We start from the raw sequence: 24,876 nt of genomic DNA, 5'->3' as shown, positions 1-24,876 counted from the left end.
TGAATCTTCCCAAAATGTGGTGCTAGAAGTGGATGCAATATTCCAGTTGAGAATTCTATCCCAAGTTTAACATAATGTCTTGCTTTTTATTTTAATGCCCCTACTAATAAAGCCTATGCTGCTATATGTTTTATAAACCATTCTCACAACCTGTTCTGAAACCCCAATGATTTGTGCACATACACACTGATACTTCTGATCATGTACCTCCTTGAGAATTGCTTCTCAGGATACTTTTTACGAAAATGAATTCCTCCCAATTTTCTGCATTAAATCTCATCTGTTATTCATCTACCCATTCCACCGAGCTTCTATATCTTTTTGAAATTTTTGAATTTTGAAATTCTGCACTATCTTCTTCATATTCACAACACTTCCAAGTTTTGTATTGTATGCAAATTTTGGAACTGCTCTGTAGGTCAAGTAGGGTCTGGGTTATAAAAATAGGCTGGGGCTAGAGCGTATGAGGTTGAGGGGTGACCTTATAAAGGTTTATCAAATCATGAGAGGCATAGATAACATGAATAGCAAAGATATTTTCCCTAACGTTGGAGAGTTCAAAACTAGGGGGCATATTTTAAGATGAGAGGAGAAAGATTTAAAAAGGACATGAGGGGCAACCTTTTTAGACATAAAGTGGTTAGTGTGTGGAATGAACTGCGCTGCCAGAGAAAGTGGTGGATGCAGTTACAGTTACAATGTTTAAAAGACATTTGGATAAATATATGAATAGGAAAAGTTTGGAGGGATATGGGCCACATGCAAGCAGGTGGGACTAGTTTCACTTGGGAATATGGTCGCTGTGGACTAGTTGGATCAAACGGTTTGTTTCCATGCTGTATGATTGTATGAATTTACTTGGTCATTTATTGCACTGAATGAGCAAAAGCCAACACAAATTTGTGAAGACACTGGAGATTAATGGGTAAATTGAATTGAGATACAGATCTAAATGAATTTGAAACAGGTTCAAGAGTTGAATGACCTGCTCCTATTCCTACATTCCGACTAATGATATTTAGCAGGGCAGGATACATGTGGCTGAGTTTCAGCGCAATTGAAAGTTGAAAATACACAGTACTTTGTCAGTATTCATACAGAAAAGCATTGATAATGTTTGGGAGTAAGGTTGTTTCTCCTCACAGTTGCTGACATATTTTCATCATTTTCACTTTTTTTTATTTTAGCTACATTTTTTCCTTAAGTTAACATTGCAAAAGTTCAACCTGTGCAAAACTTTGTCACGTGCATCCTGTCCTGATCAAAAATCATTTGTAGGAATATGGAAACAAGGTTATGTCATTCAGCACCATGAGCCTGTTCACCATTTAAATTATGTCTGATCTGTATCTCAATTCATTTAACCTTTCATCTTTGTTATTCTCACTAATTTATATTTTCACTTTTCAAGTGCGTTAATTTTGAATTTGCATTCATGACTTCTACCCTATGTTTGCAACCTTCAATAACCTTCACTTCCCCTATATTCTCTCCAATACAGCACTGCACTGTTCAGATTGGCATTTTACTTTCTCCTCCCTTTGTCTCAACAATATTCTCAAAGCTGACAGTTGTATGGCTCCCAATTTCTGTATTTCCCTTTCTAAACTTCTAAATCTTTTATGCCTTCTTTCAAAATCGTCTTTGACCAAGCCAATAGTCACATTACCTCTTGCTGCCTTTCTGGCTTGACACCTATTTTACATACACAAAGCCAAGAAACACTCTGGAACATTCTTTGTATTAATCATGCCCTATAAATGTGAGTTGTTGAAGTACCAATTATGAATTCCATACAGTATATTCCATTGTATCAAAAGGATCAAATTAGTTAACAAATTAGGTTGCAAATGGCATGTAAATATTCTAACAAAGTTCAAAAAATGTGCATTAAATATGATCTCTTTAACTATTGTAACTTTGATAATCTCGCACTTGAATTCAGTGGGTGAATTTTGGATTTAGGCGAGCTATCAGCTACCATAGGGTTATGAAATTGCTTCCAATTTACAAATTCAAATGAAGCTTAGAATCAAGCTTTTCTGGCATATGCTTTGAACTAAGTATATTTAAATATATGTTAAAAAAACTATGTAAATAATTTCACCCCAAGCTTCCATTTGCCTGCGAAATGATTAGTCTTTAAAAGATCAGCCTTTTTGGAAAAGGCAGAGATCTGTGAAATTTGAGGTAAAACTGGATGGCACTGCGGAAATACTGGTTACAAAAACATACAGGTTAGACAGGTTCAAATACATGCCCATCTGAGACGCAACTTCAATTTAAGCTATAAAAATAGAAATTGTTGGAAAAGCTCAGCAGGTCTGGCAGCATCTGTGAAGAAAAATAAGAGTAAACGTTTCGGGTCTGGTGATCCTTCCTCAGAATACTTCAATCTGAGCTGCCTCTTTCCACTCCTGCATGACCTCTCCACTGAGCTTTAATCATTAGCCACCTTGTTTAGATGTTAGCTTGAACTGCCAACCTCTTATATGCCTACTCCACTTCCAGCAATTGATTTTTGGCCTCAAGCAACAGCCTGCGTACATCTCCACCTGCTTTTCTTACCCCTCCCTCTTGACAATTCAATCCTCTCTCTCTCTCTGGAGAATCTTCAGGCCGTTTCATGCATTTCCTTACGCATCTCACCCAAATATTACCTTTTAACAATAATTTCAGTCCTTCAGCCCTTGCCAATTTTCTCTTGACCTCAAATATAATCTATTCTTACCATGCAATGGGCCACATGCCTTCTCAAAAGCAGAAGTGACATTAAAATAATTATCTTATAATCATCTACACCATTCCGTAGATCTCACAGCATTCTCTGTAAGCAGAACAGATTGTTATACATAAAGTAACATGAAAATATTGCACAAGCTTGCGTTTTGCAATTTGGTAGAAGTGACTGAATTTCCAAAAGAGTCTCAGTTTGCAATTCTATGGAGTCCTGAGTAGACCTAATCAGATTGAGGCAAAGAATTTAGCAAAATTATATAATCAAATATAGGGACACCAAATCAAACATAAGATTATAAGACGTGGGAGCAGAAGTAGGCCATTTGACCAAATGAGTCTGCTCCACCATTCAACGAGATCACGGCTGATTTGATAACCTTCAGTTCAATTTTCCTACCTTGTCCTCATAACCCTTGATTTGCTTACAGATTAAAAATCTTTCCATCTCAGCATTGAATATTCTAGATGATCCCGCCTCTATAGTGCGCTTCACAGATTCGCAACCCTTTAAGAGGAAGAAAAATTCTCACCTGCGTTCTAAATGGGTGACAGTTTACTTTGAGATTAAGCCCTCTGGTCCTAGACTCTGCCCTGTCAAGACCCCTATGAGTCTTGTATGTTTCAACAAGATCGCCTCCATAATCTTAAATTCAATAAATACAAGCTGCTCAATGTCTCCTCGTAAGAGAATTCCTCAATACCCAGAATCAACCTAATGAACCACTGTTGAACTGCCTCCAATGCCAGTATATATTTCCACAAATAAATGAACCAAAACTGTTCTCAGCGTTCCAGTTGTAGTCTGACTTGTGCCTTGTGTAGTTTTAGCAAGACATCCCAAATTTATATTCCATTCCTTTTGAAGTAAAGGACAACAGACCATTTGCATTTCCAATTACAGCAAACTATTTTGAATGGCACTTTAAGCATTCATGATAAGCTGGCTAAAATTATATCCCTGAAATACCCAAGGTTGACTGTTTTATTAAGGGGTTGTATGGTGGCTCAGTAGTTAGCACTCCTGCCTGCCAGTACTAGGAACCTGGGTTCAATTCCAGCCTCAGATGTCTGGAGATGGGGGGGTTTGCACATTCTCCCTGTGTGTGCATAGGTATGCTCCAGTTTCCTCCCACAATCTAAAGATGTACACTTTAGGTGGATTGGCCATGCTAAATTGCCTAAAGTGTCCAGGGATGCACAGCCTAGATGGTTTAGCCATGAGAAATGTAGGGGTAGGGGTGGGATGTTCTTCAGAAGGTTAGCGTGGACTTGACAGACCAAATGGCTTGCTTCCAAACTGTAGGGATTTTTGAATATTATCACAATCTCCAAGTAGTCAGTTGAGGGTGCAAATGAGAAAACTCTCTGCCAGCAAGTTTTATTTATTATTTAAGTGATTTATGCTATATGTTTCTATTAATTAATGTGTGTTTCTACATTGATTATGTGGACCACTTCATCAACTGGAATTTATGATCAACTGGTACACTTGCTCTCATAAAATGTTTGGTGTATCTGCTAACTTGGATGCTAGCATTTTGTGATTTATGGATCTAAGAACAAGTGAATCCATCTGTGTTGCAGCCTTCTGCAGTCTTTTTTTCATTTAAATAATATCCAGCTCCCCTATTCTTCATGCCAAAGTGCATATACATACATTTTTCCACATTATATTCCATCTGCCTAGTTTTTGCCTAGCCACTTAACCTGTCTATATCCCTCTGAAGACTCTTATAGTTATTCTCACTACTTGTGTCATGTGCGAACCTGGTGATACTACATTTACTTCTGTCATCCAAGGCATTAATATATACTATAATTAATTGTGGCTCTAGCACTGATCCCTGTGACAATCCACTAGTTACAGGTTGCCATTGTGGAAATGTGCCCTCCCTTCTCTCAATTCTCTGTTTTCTATTAGGTGGCCAATCTTCTATCCGTGCTAATGTACTACCTCAAACACAATGGGTCTTATTAAGAAGCCTATGTGTGGCACTTATCAAACACCTTCTGCAAATCCAAATGTTTTCAATCCACTGCTTCTGTTTTAGCTATCCTGCATGTTACCTCCTTAAAGAACTCAAATTTGTCAAGCAACCTTTATAATGCTCCATAAAATTTTCACAGTGCCACGTTAAGCTAACTGACCTACAGTTACCTTTTTTAATCTCCCTTCCTTTTTGAATGAGGATGTTACATTGGGATTTTTCCAAAATCTAGGGATTCTTGTAAGATTACTATCAGTGCATCAACTATTTCTGTAGCTGCTTCTCTTAAAATCCTAGGATGTAACCCATCAGGTCCATGCGACATATCAGCCTTTATCCCATTAATTTCCCTAGTACTTTATCTCTAGTTTTATTTATTGTGGTTATTTCCCCCTTGATTATTTAGTAATTTTGGAATCCTAATAGTGTTCTTTATCATGAAGACTCCAATAGTAGGACAGACTAGGACCTGAGGGCATAGCCTCAGAGCGAAGGGACAACTCTTTAGAACTGCGATGAGGAGGAATTTCTTCAGCCAGAGGGTGGTGAATCTGTGTCACTCATTGCCGCAGAATGCTGTGGAGGCCAAGTCATTGGCTGCATTTAAGATGGATACAGAGAGATTCTTGATTAGTAAGGAGATCAAGGATTATGGGAAGAAGGTGAATGGGGTTGAGAAATATGTCAGCATGATTGAATGGTGAAGCAGACTCGATCTGCTCCTATATCTTATGGTCTAAAACATTTAGTCAACTCCTCGGCTGTTTCTTGGTTCTTTAGCTGTTGACTTCTTCCACTTGATCAACAATTATTGCTCTTCTTATCATTTTTCTCCAGAATGACAGTTCACTTGCAATCACTATCAATAAGATCATTCATTGTCAAGGGTTGCATACATTGACTTTTATTATAATTTAGTTCATAGGTGACAGATCTTTGCCACTTACCAAAATCGTCTAGTCATTTATATTGTCCAGCATCTAACTGGTTCAAATAATCATTGTGGTACTTATCACAAAGTCACATCATTACTACTTTATCGTCCTGCTCCACTTCTCTCAACTTTTATCATTGTTCACTGTCGCTCTCGTCCATGTCTCTCATTGCCAGTTGCTCCCCAACCTCTGCAGACAGTAATTCTTCGTCCGTGGTGACCTCGATCTTCAGTTCAGCTGTTTCCCTTCTCTTTGAATTTACCAATTTATTGTAAATCTCTCCCTCCACGACACAGTTCAGCCGACATTCCTTTGCAGCAAAATAAAGAACCACATTAAGTGGTTTTTAAGTGCTTTGGGATGCCTTGAGGTTGTGAAAAGTGCATGGAAGTGGCAGACTCAAACCTGCCCGCTCTGGAATATGTGCTCGCGGTAACTCGTCTTGTGACCCGTCTTCATGGCAACAGGAACACCGCCCACCCCGCGGCTCCAAGCTCTCGCGAGAGTTGGATGTGTCAGCAAGATGGCGGCGGGACGTTGTGTGCGGTGTTGACGAGGAGCAGTCAGGAGGACGGCGGCCATCAGACACGTCAACCGGGACTGAGTGAATGCAGGCCTAACCTAACCTAACCCAACCCAACCCAACCCAGTCCAGTCCGGCCCGGCCCGGTGCAGTCCAGTTCAGTGTGCAGGTGTCCTTCGGACTGCTGTCGCCTTTGCTACTCTTGAGATGAGCCGAGGAGTCGGGAACCGGCCGGGAGGGTGATTCGCCGCTTCATTCGCCGGCCTGGAGGGTACAAGACGTTAAGAGGAGGATGAATCTTCACCAGGTCTTAACTGGTGCCGTTAATCCCGGTGACAGCTGCTTCTCGGTGGGCAACGTCGGCGATGAACCGTTTACGGTGAGTGTGTCGGCCCGCGGAGGATTGCAGAACAGCCGGGTCATGTTTGGGGTGGGTGTTGTGTAGCAGCAGTCAAAACAAGTCGCTTATTTGAATATCCACAGACAGCGAGATGGAAAAGATCCCGAGAACTGTGTGTAGCAGCCGGCGGCTTTTGCAGCTATGCATAGTCTTAGGAGCTCGTACACAAGCGTGCACGTCCTGGCCACAAAAAACTCATGGAGTCCGGCTAAACAAGTCTCCGGCTAAGTCGCGATGCTAATGTTTACTTTCATCACAATTTTATTCAGAGCCACCTTCTTTGGATCATACGTTTTCTGTACAGGTACTCGCCTGTTGAGGCTGGCCAATCTATTCCATATGTGTTCAAGTCAGTCTTGTTTTGCTAGTGTAGTACTTGAGTGGGAATGGTTTGGTGTCGTACTCACGTGAATTACAATTCATGAAACCAAATAACGTCCCACAGTAACAATAATTAGAATTTTTAAACTTGATCCTATATTACTGAAGTATACAGACACCAGAAGGTACCTATGTGCCAAATCTTAGTTGGGCATCAGTAGGGAACCTGCAGTTGGTGACAGTACAAGTGCACTGGCATGGAAGTCTGCCAAAGTTCTTCATTCCAAAATACACTTGGGACAGAAATTTAAAATTACGCATGTAGCTGCAAGGTTAGTAAAGAAAGCGTTAGGTTTAATGTTTTTCACATTTGCTTGACAGCCAGTGAACTATAGTATTAAAAGATGCTTCAATTTTAATATTTCTTAAACCTTCAAGTTTTTTTGAAGGATTGTCGAAAATGGGTTTATTTCAAGTCCGTGGAAATACCTGGTGCTTTAAGGAAATCAAAAGTTTGCTCTGGTCCTTGGAGTGCAGTGAATTTTTAAGTTTTCCTAGAAATCACATGGTTGGTGACTGCTTGGTTTGCTATAGGCCCTCCTGGGGCAGTTTCAATTGGATATGTTGTGATATCTAGTCTCGGTTGGAGGGAAGAAGCATGGGTGGAGAGATTGTCCAGTTGATTTTCTCCTATTTCTGAAGAACTCTTAAGTTCAGGGTGAAATTTCTTTCTTAAGAGTGATTAGAGGATCTTGTCAAATTGTATTGTGTGAGCAAACTGAGTTGGAAAGATTCCAGAGACAACACTACATGATGAGTGACCACATGCCAGCAGCAGACTTTGGAGCATCCTACGCTTTATCATTGTATGTTTGAGAATAACCAATTGACCAAAATGTTCTTTTTACAGAAAGTCTTTGTGCAGAGGTTTTCTTTGGTTTTTCTAAAGTACTTACTAAAGTACTTTCTAAAGCCATACAGACACAGGGAGAATTGCGGACACCACACTGACAGTCATCCGAGGCAGGAATTGAACCCAGGTTCCTGACGCTGTGAGGCAGCAGCGCTAACCACTAAGCCTTTGTGCTGCCCATCTTCTACCTATATTTTATCTTCTTTTTACATCCATACAGGCCTTTAAGCTCTCTTGCCTTCTACCTTTGTGTTTTCCTTTTGTAATCTTTCTCATTCCTTGCTATGCTTCACTTGTCAAAATAGACTAGAATCTTCTTTTCATCAAAAGGTGTTCATACAGGCATTACCTCCAATTCCTGCTGGTCATGTTTGGGGGTGGGGGGCATGGAAACACTGAACTCCTAATGCATCTAATCTCAAATAAGCACAAAATAATATTGATGCCAGACATCTGAAATATAAACACAATACAGAAAATGTTCAGGTTAGGTGCAGGTAAGTAGAACTTGCGTTACTGATTGACCTTTATGACAACTGGAAAAGGCTGGGGGCATCAATTTTTAAGCAAATATAGAGGCAGGGCAGGGTCATCAACTTGAAACGTTAACACAGCTTCTTTTCATAGAGAACCTGCTTTGCCAGTAGCTACAATATTTTTGTGTTTAATTTCAAATTTTCCTCTCCAGCCCCATTCCAGTTGATGCCCATATGAATGGAAGACTGCCAAATGGCTGAGGCACAAATCTTGGCTAGTGTGATGTATTTATAATGTCTTTTACATGAGAGTGGGTCTGATGGCAGAAAAACTGTATTCCCTAAGTTCATGGCACTTACTAAGGCAAGCAACTTTTCATCAGTAGAAATATTGTTTCTCAAAACAAGGCAGTGGATCTGTGAATCTGAATTTGGTTTGTGGTTATGTTTTTGCTGCAGGTAAACATGTGTCACTCCTAGTTATTCCACATTAGGAGTCTAGAAAACAGAACATGTACAAATCTTGGACAAGCTTACAACCTTTCACTCGAGGCTATGTTTTACTCATGTTGCTTTAATTATGAAATTGTTAAATAAACCCACTGGCAAATTTTCAAATGAGGATAAATTAGAGGACTCAATGGTTTTGAAGAAGAATTTGGTTGTAATTATAGTATCATAGATTTATATCTTATCCTGGGTTTCTTTGTCAATGCATAGACAGTTGTCTCACTTAAGTCTGTATTGGTAGACAGTCAGTTAGTTAAGTTATCTGGACAATTGGTTTGTGATGTCAGCAGCCTGGGTTCAATTCCAGCACTGGGTGAGGTTCTCATGAATGACTGTCCTTCTCTTGCTGTTCCCTTGCCTGAGGCATGATGACCCTCTGCTTCAATCACCATAAGTTATTTCTCTAATGAGAGGGCAGCCTGATAACCCAGTAGGACTTTGGCAACTTTACCTTTATTGGTGGATATTGGGACCAGAAAACAATATGGTAGACTGAGAGTAATGTGGATGTTGGAGCTTCTTGATTTGCAGGTTTTCTTGTAGATTTCTTATGGTTATTGCATATCAGAAGCATAAGGTTTTTTATTTTGACATTTTTTTTTAAACTTCTGCAGTCCAAAAAATACAAAGGAGTGATTTTATTTATTTTTTGTTTTAGCTAAGTGCCTGACTTTTTAAAAGATTTATATGTTTAATTGTTTTTATCTTTTGCATGATTAAGATTAAAATATGTGGGTACGGAAGGGTAGTTTATTTTTAAGATGCTGTTGAGAGCTGCTTCTTTTTAGACTTAATGTCACCGAGGCCATTCAAGAGCTGGTGTGATGACAGTGATTACACAGATGGATTGGTGACTGTAAGGACAAGTAAGAAGGTAGTTCACAAGTCTCTGGCTATTCCCCTCTCAAACAGCTGTTCCATTTTGGGTACTGTTGGAGGGGATAGTCTGTGAGGAAAATAGAAGTGGCAGTCTGATCTTGGGCAATAAGTTGAGTTTGCTAAGATTTAAAAGAATAATTGTTATAAGAGACTGTTCTGTCAGGGGCACAGACAGGTGATTCTGCAACAATGAGCATGAATCTAGGATAGTATGTTGCTTTCCTGGCGCCAGGGTTAAGGACCGCTCAAAACATTTGAAGCATACTGTCAAAGGGGAGAATGAGAAGCCGGAAGTTTTTGTATACGTTGGTATGAATGACGTATTTAAGGAAATGGTTAAGACTTCACAGAGTGAATATAAGATGTTAGTTGGGAGGTTTAAAAAACAGAACTTCAAAAGTAGTGATCTCCCGGTGCCAAGTTCTAATGAGGGAAGGAATAAAAGGATTAGGCAGACAAATCAGTGGTTGAAGAGGTGGTGTAATGTGCAGGGATTCAGATTCAGATTCTTGGATCATTGGGATCTCTTCTGGTGTAGAAAAGAGCTGGTCAAAACGGATGGGTTTCATCTGAGCTAGAAATTGACCAATATCCTGGCGGGAGATTTGCTAGTTCTGTTTTGGGAGCCTGTAAACTACTGGGAAAGGGAGTGTTTCTAAATAACAGTGAAAGTAGAAAGGAGAGATAAGAATGGTTTTGAATCAGAAAAGAGCAAGTTAATTAGAAAAGACAGACAAGAGCAAGTCAGAACGAGGTAGATGAAGAATTAAAATGCATTTATTTCAATGCAAAGGGTCTTTGAAGTAATGCTGATGAATTCAGAGTATGTATTGGAACATGGGACTGGGACCTCATGGCTATTACAGAACCTTGGCTGAGGTAAGGACAGGACTGGCAGCTCAATGTTCCGGATTTAGATGCTATCGGAAGGATAGAAAAGGAGGCAAAAGAGGAGGGGGAAGTGGCATTTTTGAGTAGGGAAAATATTACTACTGTAGTAAGGATATTTGAGGGCTCATCCCAGTGAAAATGAGTTGAAATAATAAAGGGATGATCACGTTGATGTGGTTGTACAATAGGCCCCTCAATAGTCAGAGGGAAGTTGAGGGGCAAGTATGTAGGGAGAGCTCAGATATGTGTAAGAATAATGTTGTAATAGGGGATTTTAATTTTCCACACATTGCCTGGGGCTGCCGTAGCATTAAAGGTTTAGATGGAGAGGAATTTTCTTTATTAATATGTAAATGTGCCTACTAGAGAAGGAACAAAACTTGACCTTCTCGTGGAAAATAAGGCAGGGCAAGTGACTGCAGTGTTAGTAGGGGAACACTTTGGGACTAGTGAGCATAATGCTATTTAGTTTTAAAATAGTTTGTGTAAAAGGATAAGCCTTCCATAAAAGTTAAAGTTCTTAATTGGAGTAAAGCAAATTTTCATGGTCTGAGACCAGAGCTTTGAAAAGTTGATTGGAGTAGACTACTCACAGGTAAAAGGACATCTGACATGTGAGAGGCTTTCAAAAGTGTGTTGAGAATTCAGCCATTATGTTCATGTTGGAGTGAAAAGTAAGTCCAGTAAGATTAGGGAACAATGGATGAATAAAGATAATGTTCTAGTTGAGAGTAAAAACGAATCACTAGGTCAACTGGAATTGAATGAATCTGGATCAATATAAAGAGTGTAAGGGTATTCTTAAGATGGAAATCAGGAAAGCAAGGAGGGATATGAAAGAATCTTCTCCGTCAAGGCTAAGGATAATCCACACAGATGGGACAAGAAGAGCAAGAGAGCAACTAGAGGGAGTATGGGCCCTTAAAGATCAATGAGGTCATCTTTGTGTTGAAACTAAGGAAATGGGAGCGATATTAAATTAATATTTCACGTCAGGTTTGCAGTGGAGATAGAAATGGAGGCCACAGAACTCTGAAGTAAATATTGAAGTTTTGAAAACCATTCACATTACCGAAGAGGAAGTGCTTGAGGTCCTAAAAAACACAAAAGTAGATAAATCTCCAGGACCTGATCAAGGGTATCCCAGGATGTTGGGAGATAATTAGGGAAGAAGTTGCAGAGCCCTCTAGCAGAAATATTTCTGCTATCATCTATAACTGTGGGTGAGGTGCCAGAGGACTAGGGGGTGACTAATAATGTGCCTTTATTTAAGAAAGGCTGTAAGGAGAACCCTGGAACTAAAGACCTGTGAGTCTGACATTGGTGGCTAAGTTGTTGGAGGTGATGCTGAAAGATAGATAGGTTTTAGATGCATTTGGAGAGGCAAGGACTGATTAGGGATAGTCAGCATAGCTTCGTGCGTGGGAAATTGTCTTTCACTCTTTAGTTAATACCTCAAAGATTGAGGGCAAAGTGGTAAATGCCGTTTACTTGGACTTCAGTATAGTATTTGAGGTTCTGCACAGTAGACTAATTCATAAAGTTGGATCACTTGAGATTCAGGGTGAGCTTGCTAATTGGATGTGAAATTGGCTTAACTGTAGGAGGGTGGTGATGGAGAATTTTTTCTTTGGACTGAAGGCCTGTGACCAGCGTTGTTCCACAGGAATGGCCACTGAGTCCACTTTTGTTGTTTTATATAAAATGATTCGAATGGTAATTTAGGAGACGTGGTTAGTAAGTTTGTGGATGACACCAAAATGGGAGGTGTGGTGGACAGTGAACCTGGTTATCTCAGGCTACGAAGGTCTTGATTAATTGGGTCAATGGCCTCAGGAATGGCAGATGGAGTTTAATTTGAATAATGCGAGATTTTGGTAAAACAGGCAAGGGCATTCCTTATACAGTTCTTGGTAGGGCCTCGAGTAATGTCGTGGAATGGAGAGGCCGAAGGGTTCAGGTATGTAATTCTTTGAAATTTGAGTCTCACGGAAACAGCTTGGTTAAGGTGTTTAGTACTCTTGCCTTCATTGCTCAGACCATTGAGTATAGGAGTTGGGGCATCATGTTGAGGTTGTACAAGACATTGGTGAGGTCCCTTCTGGAGTACTGTTTGTAGTTTTGGTCCTATTATAGAAAGAATATAATTAAACTGGACAGGGTTCAGAAGAGATTTGCCAGGATGTTGCCGGAATGGGAGGTTTGAGCATAAAAATAGGCTGGGACTCTTTTCACTGTAGTGTAGGAGCTTGAGGGGTGACCTTTATAAAAGTTGATTAAGTCATGAGGGGCACAGAAAACGTCAATAGCTTAGGTCATTTTCCTAAGATGGGGGAGTTCAAAACTACGGGCATATTTTTAAGGTGAGAGGAAAAAGATTTGTAAAGGATATGGGCACCTTTTTTAAACAGCTTGGTTTGTGTGGAATTAACTGCCTGAGAAAGGGTTGGATACGGATATAGTTACAACATTTAAAAGACATTTTGGATAAGTACATGAATAGGAAAGGTTTGGAGGGATATGGGGTAAACGCAAGCAGCTGGGACTAGTTTAGTTTAGGAACATGGTCGGTGTAAACTAAAGGTCTGTTTCCATGCTGTATGACTTGGACTGTATGCCTATGACCAACACTAACCTGGAAAAGTGGAAGAATTATTCCCTAGCAAACTAGGAACACTAGCACAAAAGGTCAAGAGTGCAAAGTCACTTTAATGGAGAAGCAGATTTTATGAAGTCTTCATGGAAGTGATTCAGTGATTGGAAGATAGACAAGAACAAATCAGAAACCATGGGGAAATTGAGTTCAGTAGCTAACCATTCGAGAGCTGCACAAGGGCATTTTCTTTGTGCAGTAAACTTTTGTAATTCCACGTCATAGTGACTACTATTTCTAGATGAGCATAACCAGCCATGTAAACACTTTTTTCCCATAAGTCGTGAGGAAAAGCAGGATTACCAATAGAAATCATGATGATTTGAGCAGCTTGTCTTGAATCTGAAAACTAGCTGAATGCCCTTGAGAACAATGCCTGAACTTGATAACTTTTTTTGTACTGATCAAGGGTAGAAAAGCAGCACTTTGCATCTAGTGTTGATATCAAACACTATATAATTGTGTTACAGTTGAAAGTACAGCTTCTGTGCTTTTCTCGAGCTTAAGAGCTCAACCTGATGGTATTATTTTTCCATATTCCATATCCCATATCCCCTGGGTTGCTTTTTTTTCGTAAATGGCAGTAAAGTGCCAAGCTAGAAATAATTTGTACCCATGCTTACTGACAACACATTGAGGCTGTCTGACCTCTACAGATACTGAGGAGACTTTTATCTTTTAAATTTAAACTGGATACCTGTGTTACCTAAAGTAAAACCTGTTGCTGACCTGTTATGACTATACTTTATAGATGCGTAGATTATTTTTCATTAATGCATCTATAGAAATACAGTACGGTTATACTGTCAGAAATTATTACACTTGATATGCCAATGCTTTGTTCAGTTTCTTGCATTGATCTATGCACCGATTATAGGCTAAACCTAGTGGTTAAATGCTTGTCAAAATTGATTTCTGTCTAAATGGGGCGGTAAAGTTTTCCGAAATAAGTTATTACAGCATCAAGTAAATGTGATGGGTTAGGGTTAGTGAGTACTAGTTATCTTAAGTGAGTACTAGACTTGGATAAAATGTTGAACTGTATTGCAGTTGACGTGAAACTTTTTAGTTCAGAAGTAATTGTGACTGATTTCTTGGCAGGCATGCTGATAATCTTTGGCAAGTGATAATAAGTGCTGCAAGGCTATTCTATTAAGTGACTCAGACCAACTCAAATAGAGCAACAAAATAAGTGGAAGCGCATGGCTACAAAAGTCAACAGGGTCAGTTTGTCAAAGGAAATGAGTCTTCAGATTCAATTAGAAATAGGTCAGAAGATTCTAGTAGTTCAAAAAGAATTGGACTGACAAATACACAAAAGCTTGTTCATGATAATTTGAATAATTATTAAAAGCTCAGTACCAACAAGGGGGATCCAAAAAGACAGACTTAACGTTGAGTGACTAACTTGATCAGCCTTCACTGCAGAACTGTGGAAAAAGTGGAGGTATTGGTCCTATATTACAGGATTCACTTGATTTCAGGGGGGGTTCTAATGGATTGGAAAACTGCTACTGTGACATCCCTGTTCAGGAAGAGTGGGAACAAAGCAGGAATCCATACACAGGTTAGCATTTTCCCAATGATAGATATTAAGCTATGATCCATTCCTAAGAAAGGAATAGCTGGGCATTTAGACCATATGATCGTAACAAAATGAGCGGGAGTAGGCCATTCAGCCCCTTGAGCCTGCTTCGCCATTCAAGAAGATTGTGGCTGATCCAACATTGTTCAAATCCACTTTCTTGCCCTTTCCCCATAACCCTTGATTCCCTGACTTATCCAGAATCTTTCTATCTCAGCCTTAAATATGCACAAGGGTTGTGCCTCCACAGTTATCTGTGGTAAGGAGTTACTAAAGCACTCAACCCTTTGGTGAGAAGAAATTCATCATCATCTTTAGAAAAGCTTAATGGAATAAAACAATGTCAATATGGTTTTGTGAAAAGAAAGTAAAGTTTGACAGATTTGCTAGAGTTCTCCGTTATCACAAACCTATTTGATGAGGAACTGGTAGTTTTTTTGTATTTCCAGAAAGCATTCAGTAAGGTCCCAAATGATGAGTTAGTGCACATGTTAACTCAGTATTTTTGAGTAATGTTTAAGTATGGATCGGCTAACACACAGAAGATAGTCAGAATTAATTGGGTCTTTACTGGGCCCTGTAACGAGTGGAGTGCCACAATGATCAGTTGTAGTTCAGTTATTGACTATCAATATTAATGAATTTGGGGGCGGGGGGGCGGATCTTGCAAACAGAGAAAATTACCCATTCCTGCAATTGAATGGTGTTCTTGTCTATGCTGTTTTCTCCTCGCTGAGTTACAAGACTACATTTCTAGCAATTTGAATTGTTATTGTACTTTACAATTCTTTTGAAAGGATGTATTTAAATTTGACTCTTTACATGATTCAACAGACGCAGTGGAGGTTTCTCCAGTATATAAAGGGGAGATTTCATTGTATGAGATCTCCTAGATAATGTATGGCTACACAAGTTTTCAAATCGTAATGGACAAACATCACTTTGAGACCTGACCTTGATTGTTCTTATCAGTCTCTTTCATGACATGACAACATGGATAGTACTTAAATGTCATGAATCAACTGCATCCAGAGGATGGAACCTATAAATAAGTTTTAACATGAAATCGTAAAGTTGCAACTAATTGAATATTTGTCTGGTAGGTCTTTTGTGAAGTGCTGCAACTAATTCTAATGTTGTGCAACCTGTTATTCACACTTTAAACAAATACTGCTATAGGAACTTGTGTATTTGTGACTATTATGAATGCAGTTCTATAATTTATAGTTATTTGAGGCTGATATACAAATTGGCCAGTTTCCCATTTTTATTAGGAACCTTAACTGCAACTTTTAAAATTAGTATCATATGTTTACATTGTATTTAGGCAGATTATTTTTCTTTAAATCTGGAAAAAGTGAACTATGGGAAATCAAAGTTGATTTTCTGATGACTGATTCCCTTGTGTGCCTTTTTTAAATCATAGTGCTGCCAAATTATTAAAGTAAGCACTTCATTGGCAATATGTGTACTAGGTTACAGTTGTTTTCAAAGTATATCTATGGACGGAGTGATTAACAATACGATTGTATTAAATTTTTGACCACAAAGGGAACTAATTGTTGACTTGATTTCCTGGTTCATAATTAGCACTTGCTCAGATCCAGTAGCTATCCTATTAATATTGCATACAAAAAAAGATGCATCGTACTTTTCAGAGGTACCCTGTTGCAATGATAAAAATCTTATTTCCCAATAACTAATGTATCACATTTTAAGAATCAGTTGAATCAACCCTTGGATGTCGTTGTAACCACAAACTGGAACATCTTGCTACAATTAACGTATTGATACTGCAGTAGAAAACTAGTTTTTGAAAAAAAAAATCATTAATGAGCTTAACAATGTGTTTTTAAGTGCAGGTATTTCATATTTTAACTTTTCAAAGTATTTATTAGTTGGTGGAAATTCCTGGCAAATGTGTCTACAAATGCTCGTCTATCTTGATACAAAAATGCTGTGATTGTTTGTTTCAGTCACATGAGGGTTGCACTTGACCTCTGCAGCAAGTTTTTCGTTGAGTTGCTCGTACCATAGAAATTACCAAAGAGAAGTAGTATTCTTGGCTATCAAACATGTAGCTGTGGAAATAGTAGGCATGGATTTGGCAGGTGACATCACACTGAACTTCAGAAATAGCAGGGAAAATGGGGGAGGTGGATGGAGAGAGCTCAAAACATTTCGCCAGAATAGTGATGACTGGAGATTTAAGGGGCTGGGAGTTTGTGTTATGTGATATAATTATCGTATTAGCAGCTCAAATCCCTGAGCAGAGACTCTTTGTTTCTTAGTCCTTCCTGTGTCATTGTATATATGGCAACTGATCCTTCCCTTCCCACTCCACGTTACTGTGCAGTGCAGGAGAGGTCTTCTGAACCTTGGCAACACCACCTTCTGTCTTTACTGCAAAGAAAAATAATATTCCCTTAACAAGTTCTCCCCCACTTGAATGGTCCTCTGACTGCAGTCCTGTGTAAGTCCACTCATCCTCCCTTTAGTCTGTTCCCTTGTCTGCACCGGGAGCAAGAACCTCATACCTGTTGGATGAGGATCTTGCTGAGGCTCATTCGAAGCTAAGTTCTGGATCCCCATATCTGCCTCACTTCCAGTCAAATTTATCTGTCCCTGACCATAGACCAAATTTGATGTAATTGTTCTAAAGGGTTGTTTTCAAGATGGCTATTCTGGCACAGTAGGTAGAGTTCAGGCAGCTGGCCAGCAGCTCGCGCTGTCACTCTTGCTCTTTCATCTTTTGTGGCCAAAGTGGTGTTGGCATGTTGGCTGCTGCATTGGCGGTGTGGATCAGAACCCGTTCTTGTAGTGAGGGATATGGACAGGGTGAATAGAGAGTAACTGTTCCCCCGGTTGATGGATCAATCACGAGAGGGCATAGTTTTAGGGTAAGGTGCCTGGGAAGATAGTGGAGGCCAGAGACCTTACAACATTTAAAACATATTTGGATGAGCACTTCAAATATTGTAACATTCAAGATATGGGATAGGTGCAAGAAATGGGGATTAGCGCACTTCTAGTGGTAGTTATGTTGGTGCAGACACGATGGGCTGAACGGCTTTTTCTGCGAATCTCTAAGGACGTTTACAAGAACAGTTCCAGGAATGAGGAAGTTACAAAGATTGGAAAAGCTAGGATTGTTTCTCTTGGAGAAGAGAAGGCTGTGAGGAAATCTGGTACGAGTGGTCAAAATTGAGGGGGATCAGGACAATGTAGCTTCCATTCATGAAAGAATTGAGAGCAAGAGAACTCGGATTTCAAGGAATTGGCAAAAGCGATGAGAAAAATCTTTCTCCCACAACAAGTGTTTTCAGTCTGGAATGTATTACTGGAGCCTATGGTAGAGGAAAGCTCAATCATTGATTCAAAAACGAATCAGGCTGTAATTTGAAAACAATGTTCCAGAGTAATGGAGAGGCTAAAGAATGTCACTTAAGTAAAATATTCATTGAGTGTTGCTGCAGAAAGGATGGTTTGAATGGCATCCTGTGCTACCATCGTTCTGTGATTTAGTGGTCATTTGGTATAGGATTCAGGTGACTTGATGTGATCTTGTACACCTCCTAAGCTTCTCATAAGTATGAGGAGATAGGAGAGAAACCAGAGAAAGATGAGTTCAAGGCTATGTTAATGGACCCTGGGTGGATGTTTGACTTCGTGATTTGGGAAGGGGAGAAAGTAAGGGGCAGCTCGTTGGACGGCCCCCAGTATTATCAAGGAAACCAGTCACCCTTGAAGGTGAGATGAAAAAATTTGAGTTGGCCTAGCAAGAAAAGTGGAATTGGAGTACTTTTATACGATTTTATAATTTGACTTCAATCAATTCATTGTAACACATTTAACCTAAACTCCATTGCCATCAAGGTAAAGATTGTTACTTGAAAAGATGTGTTGATACAGTAATTCAATTTACATTGACCCACCTGACTTGGGTAAGATGTTTTGATTCAAAAGTTCCAACTAAGCAAACATGGTCATTACCATCATTTATTGAAATATTTTTAGTTACATTTTGGCACCAGTTTATGTGGAATCATAGAATGGTTACAACATGAGGAAGCTATTTGGGTGTGTCAGCTTGCTCTCTGACACTAGCTCACCATGTCCCACCATTCTTGTGCCTTTTTTGTTTTTCTTGACCCCGTACATTCATTCTTAAGTAATTATCAAATCCACTTTTGCTGCGATTGGATTTGCTTGCTTCAAGTTCTAGAGGCCAGATCTGCTTAAACTGTAGGTTGTAACCCCTAGTACAATCCTGAGATGGGATTCTGGGGTTGTAAGCTGAGGCAGCAGTGGCTGCCACTGAACTGAGTATTAACGGCTGTGAGGCCCCTCTCCAATCTAAATATTTGCATTTTTTAATGGTGGATGCTTAATCTTTGAGGCCGGGTTGCCTCTCCCAAAAAAAACTGGCAGAAAGATAGGATTATTAAAATCCTGCTGTGTAGCGTGTTATGTGAATATGGAAATAAGTGGTTCTACATCATCATGGGAAGGAAAACAAGAACACATGACTACAAGGAAATGGATTTCTCTTGCAGCCTCCTGCTAGAAGTGAAGTCTTGCACATCCCTGAATCCCTGAACACTGCGGGCAATTTAGCATGGCCAATCCACCTAGCCTGCACATCTTTGGACTGTGGGAGGAAACCGGAACACCCAGAGGAAACCCACGCAGACACGGGGAGAATGTGCAGACTCCACACAGACAGTCCCCCGAGGGTGGAATCGAACCCGGGTCCCTGGTGCTGAGAGGCAGCAGTGCTAACCACTGTGCCACCGTACTGCCCCTGTACATTGTCAATTCTGTGTTTAAATGTAAGCTATGTTTGCTGCCAAACAAGACTTCAACTGTTAACAACCCCATGGGTCAGAAAAAGCAAAGTAGATGAACAGGAATTGCTGAAGGCTAAACACTATCTTGGCCTCACCCTGCCAACTCCACCCACGCACAACAGTCTTGCAGTGCCTCCCCCATTTCCAGATTCCAGATCGAGCTTCCAAACCCACCCACTGCTTAAAAGTTTTTTTTCATTGGTTGACAAACCAGATACTACAACATCACCTTGAATTGTTGTCCTCTTGTCCTTTGCCCTTGCACCATTTGGATTAGTTTCTCTATCTGGTCTAAGTCTCTCTTAATTTCATTCTCTGGACATTAGCAGTGCTGGCAAGGCTGTCGCTTAGTGCATGCTCCCTTGATATAAGGGCATGTAATTTGATGCACTTGAAGGCTTGCTTAGCTTCTTCAACGGACAGTTGAGCCATCGCTGTAGCAGTGGCAGATTCCCTTCCCTAATCAACAGCTCCAGTATAATGTTGAGTGATAGTTTTGTTTCTAGATTGAAAACGTTTATTATTTTGAACTATAGCATTAATATTTCAAAGAATAAGAGCATAGTTGAAGACTCTGGATTTTCAGTCGAATATCGTAACCACAATGAAATAATGGGATGTGCGTTGTGAGGCCTGGATTGTGCGATCCATTACAGAAATTTAAATGCTGCTGCAGAGCATTGTATAAAAGCAACTTGATTTTGTTTGGCTTTAGGAAGTCTGCGCCAGGATCTATTATGGCGTGTTCTAAGATGGAGAGCCTGGTGATATTCTGTCATAGCAGGGAGGGAGATTTTATTTTAGCAAGGTTGAACTGGGGGCTTGCAACATGTTGATAGCACTGCATTATTTGTCTCTTTCCTTCAAAGACTGAGAGGAAGTTCCCTATATTTCTACACTTTGTTTCTGCAGTTGTGAAGGTTGATTATCTTTTGTGTAGAAAACGAAAACATTTTAAAAACTTAGGCTATTTCTGTTGTCTTGTATGAGTTGACTTTGAGAATCCCTGAAAACCACTGAATTGATGTAATGGGAGCATTCGCTTAGATCGTCAACTTCCTAGCTGTAGTTACCAAAGCTACCCTTTTCTTTTGTCCTTTTAGGTTAATAAAATTTTTATCTCTTGATTTATCTCGGTCTTCTGCAAACGCACTAAACGAGTTTTAATCTCTTGTTTAGGAATGGAATACAGCTACATATGTTCTGTTTGGGAAAATATTATTGACAACAGTCATTGGTGATATTTGTTGTAACAGTAAATGGGTGCGATAATTGTTATTGCTCTTGGAGCAATGGCTTCCACATTAGTTTTATCTGTCATTTTGGATTTTAGCACTGCTTATTTAAAATACATAGGAACATGGGAGTAGGCCTTTCAGCCTCTCAAGTCTGTTCAACCATTTAATGAGATCATGGCTGATCTGTAGCCGAACTCCATGTACGTGCCTTGGGCCCATACCCCTTAACACCTTTTGCTTGACGCAAATTTGTCTATCCCAGATTTAAAATTAACCGCTCCAACATCTTCTACCATTTGTGGAAGAGAGTTCGTTTGTAGAGGTGTTTCCGAACATCTCTCCTAATTTTTAGACTATGTCCCCAAGTTCTAGCATCTCCAACCAGTGAAAATAATTTTATCTTTAATGGCCCTGACTTTTCCTGTTATTATCTTGAAGACTTTGATCAGACCACCCCTTAACCTTTTTACTTCTGGAGAAAGCAATCCGAATTTGTATATAGTCTCTTTCAAATCTGATCCCTGAGGTCCAGGTATCATTCTTAGAAACCTACACTACTCCCTCCAAGGCCAGTATAACCTACTTAAAGGTGTGGTGCCCAGATCTGCTCTCAGTACCCCCCTGTTCAGTCAAATTTTTTGTAAAGACTATTTTCTTTGACATGGCTTTCAGACTAACAGAACATCAACAGCTTAACATTTTACATAACATGAACCCAAATAATAACTCTCGAAGACAGGTTGTTATGCAGGCATCGCACCTAAGGTTTTCTCTGCTAAAAACGGCTTACATTGGATGTTGCAAATTTGAAATAGAAGCAAAAAGTGCTGGAAATACTCCGCAGATCAGTGTATCTGCGGATGGTGAATCGGTTAATATTCCAGGTATGTGACTTTGAACTTTCTCCTTTCTTGAAAGATATCTTGGCTTGGTCACTTGTTGTGGCGGGATTCGAACACTGGTTCCCAGAACATTACTTGGGTCTCTGGATTAGTAGTCTGGTGATAAAACCACTAGGCCATCGCCAACCCCACAGATGCTGCCGGAGCTGCTGAGCTTCTCCCAGCAGTTTTTGTTCCTGTTTTTTGTTTTTCCTTCCTTCCTTCTGTTCTCCACAGATTTTTGACATTTCCCCCTTGCCAGATCTGAACATCAACAAATGTTTGGTTCCCAGATTCTGGGCCATTTCCTGGCTCATTTTCAGGAAGGTATTGAGTGTGTCTTTTTGAGAAAGTGAAACTGTTAATTTGTGATAAGCCAGCAAGGTTGTCTGGACTCCAAGCATGATAGCGTTGGATTCAGACTGCTCTTCCTTCCATGCTGTAAAGCAGTTGCCACTTGTCACTATCTCTACCAGGTTGTGTTGCAAAGCCTTACTGTGATGTGAAAATTTTTTTGAGGTTAAAAATGTGCAGTAGGAATTGCTCCATCGCAATACTAGCAAAATAGTTTCGCTCTTTCAGTATGCACCATGTTTAGTATCTTACTGTTGCACCTTAACTGTACTCCTCTTGAAAAACTGTCAAATAGGAGCAGTTTTTGCACTGGTTGGGATTGTGACTTTTTACATCACACTGTTGGCTGAGATGGTCATGAATTCCCATGCTACCTTGAAGGCTGAGCCAACTCTAGAAGCAAAGTGGCCCAAGGCAAGACTATTCCTCTGTTATTCAATCTCTTCTGGAACAATCCCTAGACAGAGGCCCAGAGGTACAATGGCACAATGGTTATCACCACTGCCTCACAGCTCCAGGGACCCAGGTTTGATTCCACCCAACTGACTGGCAACTGACTGCAAACTCCACACACACATTGTCCCTGTGTCTGCATGGGTTTCCTCTGGGTGCTCTAGTTTCCTCACACAGTCCAAAAATATGCAGGTTAGGTGGATTGGCCATGGGGAGTGCGGGGTGAGGAGGATGGGTCTGGATTGGATGCTCTTCAGAGGATCGGAGCAGACTTGATGGGCAGAATGGCCTGCTTCCACAATGTAAGAATTCTGATTCTATGCACAAAATACTGTTGGGAGGTGGCACTTCCATGCTTTTGTTACTTTGTCTTCCAAGGTTGTAGAGCTTAAGTCCTGCTGAGAAAGCTTCTCCAATGCATCTTGGGGATTACTGTACCATCGGTTGAAATTTAAATAATGCTTAAAGTCATTGGGCTTGTAGTGACAACTCTGCTGCTTGACCTCCTGAGTTGGTCCAGCACTTTACTTTTATGAGAGCAACTGTTTGGTTTGGTTTGTCTGAAATGGGCTGAATCGTGAATTTGTCGAGTGTTTTTTTTTTAAAAGTGTAATTCTCTATTATGTTTGATAACTATCGGAAATCTGCTTGCATTTGCTTTGTTACATTTAGCCTTTGAGAAATTCTAAACCACAAATGATAAATTTTTTGGTGTTAAAAATTGTACATGTCATAATGGATCGAATCTAGGGCAGTAGGAATGCTGAATTAGAAGGACAGCTCTTTGTGAAATGAATTTGCTGCAGGTAAAATCCTCTAGGAATGAGTAGTCTAGCAACAACTGGAAATTGAGGATGTTGATGGTAGCTTGAGGATGTATGATGAGGATCGATGGCCCAAGTGGAGTGTTATTTGAAAGCCCCAGTGAGATAGTTGAAACCAGCTTAAGTTCTGGAGAGTAAAGTCATATTCCTTGTGATGAAGGCCCTTCTCTTGAAAAAAATATTTTCAGAAGGTTACCTAAGAGCATTATCCCCTTCCAATATGGAAATATTGTAAGTATAGCAAACATTTTATTCACTGGGCAGCAGGAGTGTGTCGATCAATCAAATATTCTGGATAACGAAGAGGTCAACATAATCATGTCAAAATACATTAAGCAATAGAAAAATAATGCAGGCGGGTATATGCATCACTGTTATACTTAACATAAATCACTTAAAAATACAATTTTGCCTTAAATAAAACTGAGTGGCAGAGAGCCTTCTCGTTTGCACTCTCAACTGACTACTCGGACATTACGGTAGATTGCGGTGTTTGAAGAGCAGTTAACTCTGAATTGAATCAAATGTTGACGCTTCGTGTGGCCACTCGATTGAACAAGAAGTATGTTTACACTCGAGTAAATAAACCAAAGTCTACAGTAATTGGACAGAATAATACAGTAAAGTTTTTTGGTTTGTTGAGTGGCAGCTCAAAAGGTGCCGTTTAAAACCAAGCTTACTGTGTATTTTTGTTACAGGATCTACTTCAAACATTGGTCTTTGTCAAAAGAGTGAACTTGAAGTGGTCCTTGGCAGTGTGTTCCTCTTTTACCAAAACAGAGTGGGGTCTCCTTTTCACAAAAGTATCTTCATACTTGTAAGTGACAAGACAGATGTTAGCTAGTCATCCAAGTGTCTAGCTCCTGTAGGTCATAAAAGATGGAACTTTTTTTAAATGAAGCTAATAGATCTACTTAGGCAAAATTAAATACAGTAGGTATAGAATGTCCAATGTTGCAGATACTCAGCAGGTCAGTCAATCCCTGTAGAGAAAAATGGAGTCCATGTTTCAGGTCAGTAACCCTCAACGTTGAGCCTGTTCTGCCACTTATGGCTGATTGCATACTTTAATACTTTTACCCATCCCTTGCCCATAATCCTGTATCCCACCAGGAATCAACATTCCTTCTATGCTGCATGCACGTGCAGCTGCTCCAAGGTTCCGAGTACAGCAATTGATGTTAACTCGGCAATGGTATTGGCAGGCCAGTCGTGGTGTTGATTCTGGAAGTCACTACATCGCACCGACTCTCATCCCGCACAGCTGGTAAGAAAATTAGAGGTAATGCTGCTGATAATCATAGAATCCCTGCAGTATAGAAAGAGACCTGCACATTCGTGGACACCACAGGGCAATTTTCCATAGCCAATCCACCTAACCTGCACATCTTTGGACGCTGGACAGGAAACTGGAGACATCATGAGAATGTGCAAATTCCATAATCACCCAAGGGTGAATTGAA

The 24,876-nt window shown here is 40.0% G+C and overlaps 1 protein-coding gene across 1 annotated transcript in view; it reads left to right on the top strand.

Annotated features, from left to right (window-relative positions):
- Nucleotides 1-6,164: 6,164 nt before the first annotated feature.
- dmxl1 (Dmx-like 1) overlaps nucleotides 6,165-24,876 on the top strand; it is a 192,691-nt gene continuing 173,979 nt past the window's right edge. The window contains exon 1 of the mRNA XM_048593609.1: nucleotides 6,165-6,564. Coding sequence (XP_048449566.1) covers nucleotides 6,478-6,564 — 87 coding nt within the window. The 5' untranslated portion in view covers nucleotides 6,165-6,477. The remainder of the gene's footprint in view (nucleotides 6,565-24,876) is intronic.

The sequence above is a fragment of the Rhincodon typus genome, chromosome 3, assembly GCF_021869965.1.
Source record: "Rhincodon typus isolate 14 chromosome 3, sRhiTyp1.1, whole genome shotgun sequence".
Lineage (NCBI taxonomy): Eukaryota > Metazoa > Chordata > Chondrichthyes > Orectolobiformes > Rhincodontidae > Rhincodon > Rhincodon typus.
The sequence above is the reverse complement of the archived record's forward strand: the minus strand, read 5'-3'. Positions and strand labels throughout refer to the sequence as shown.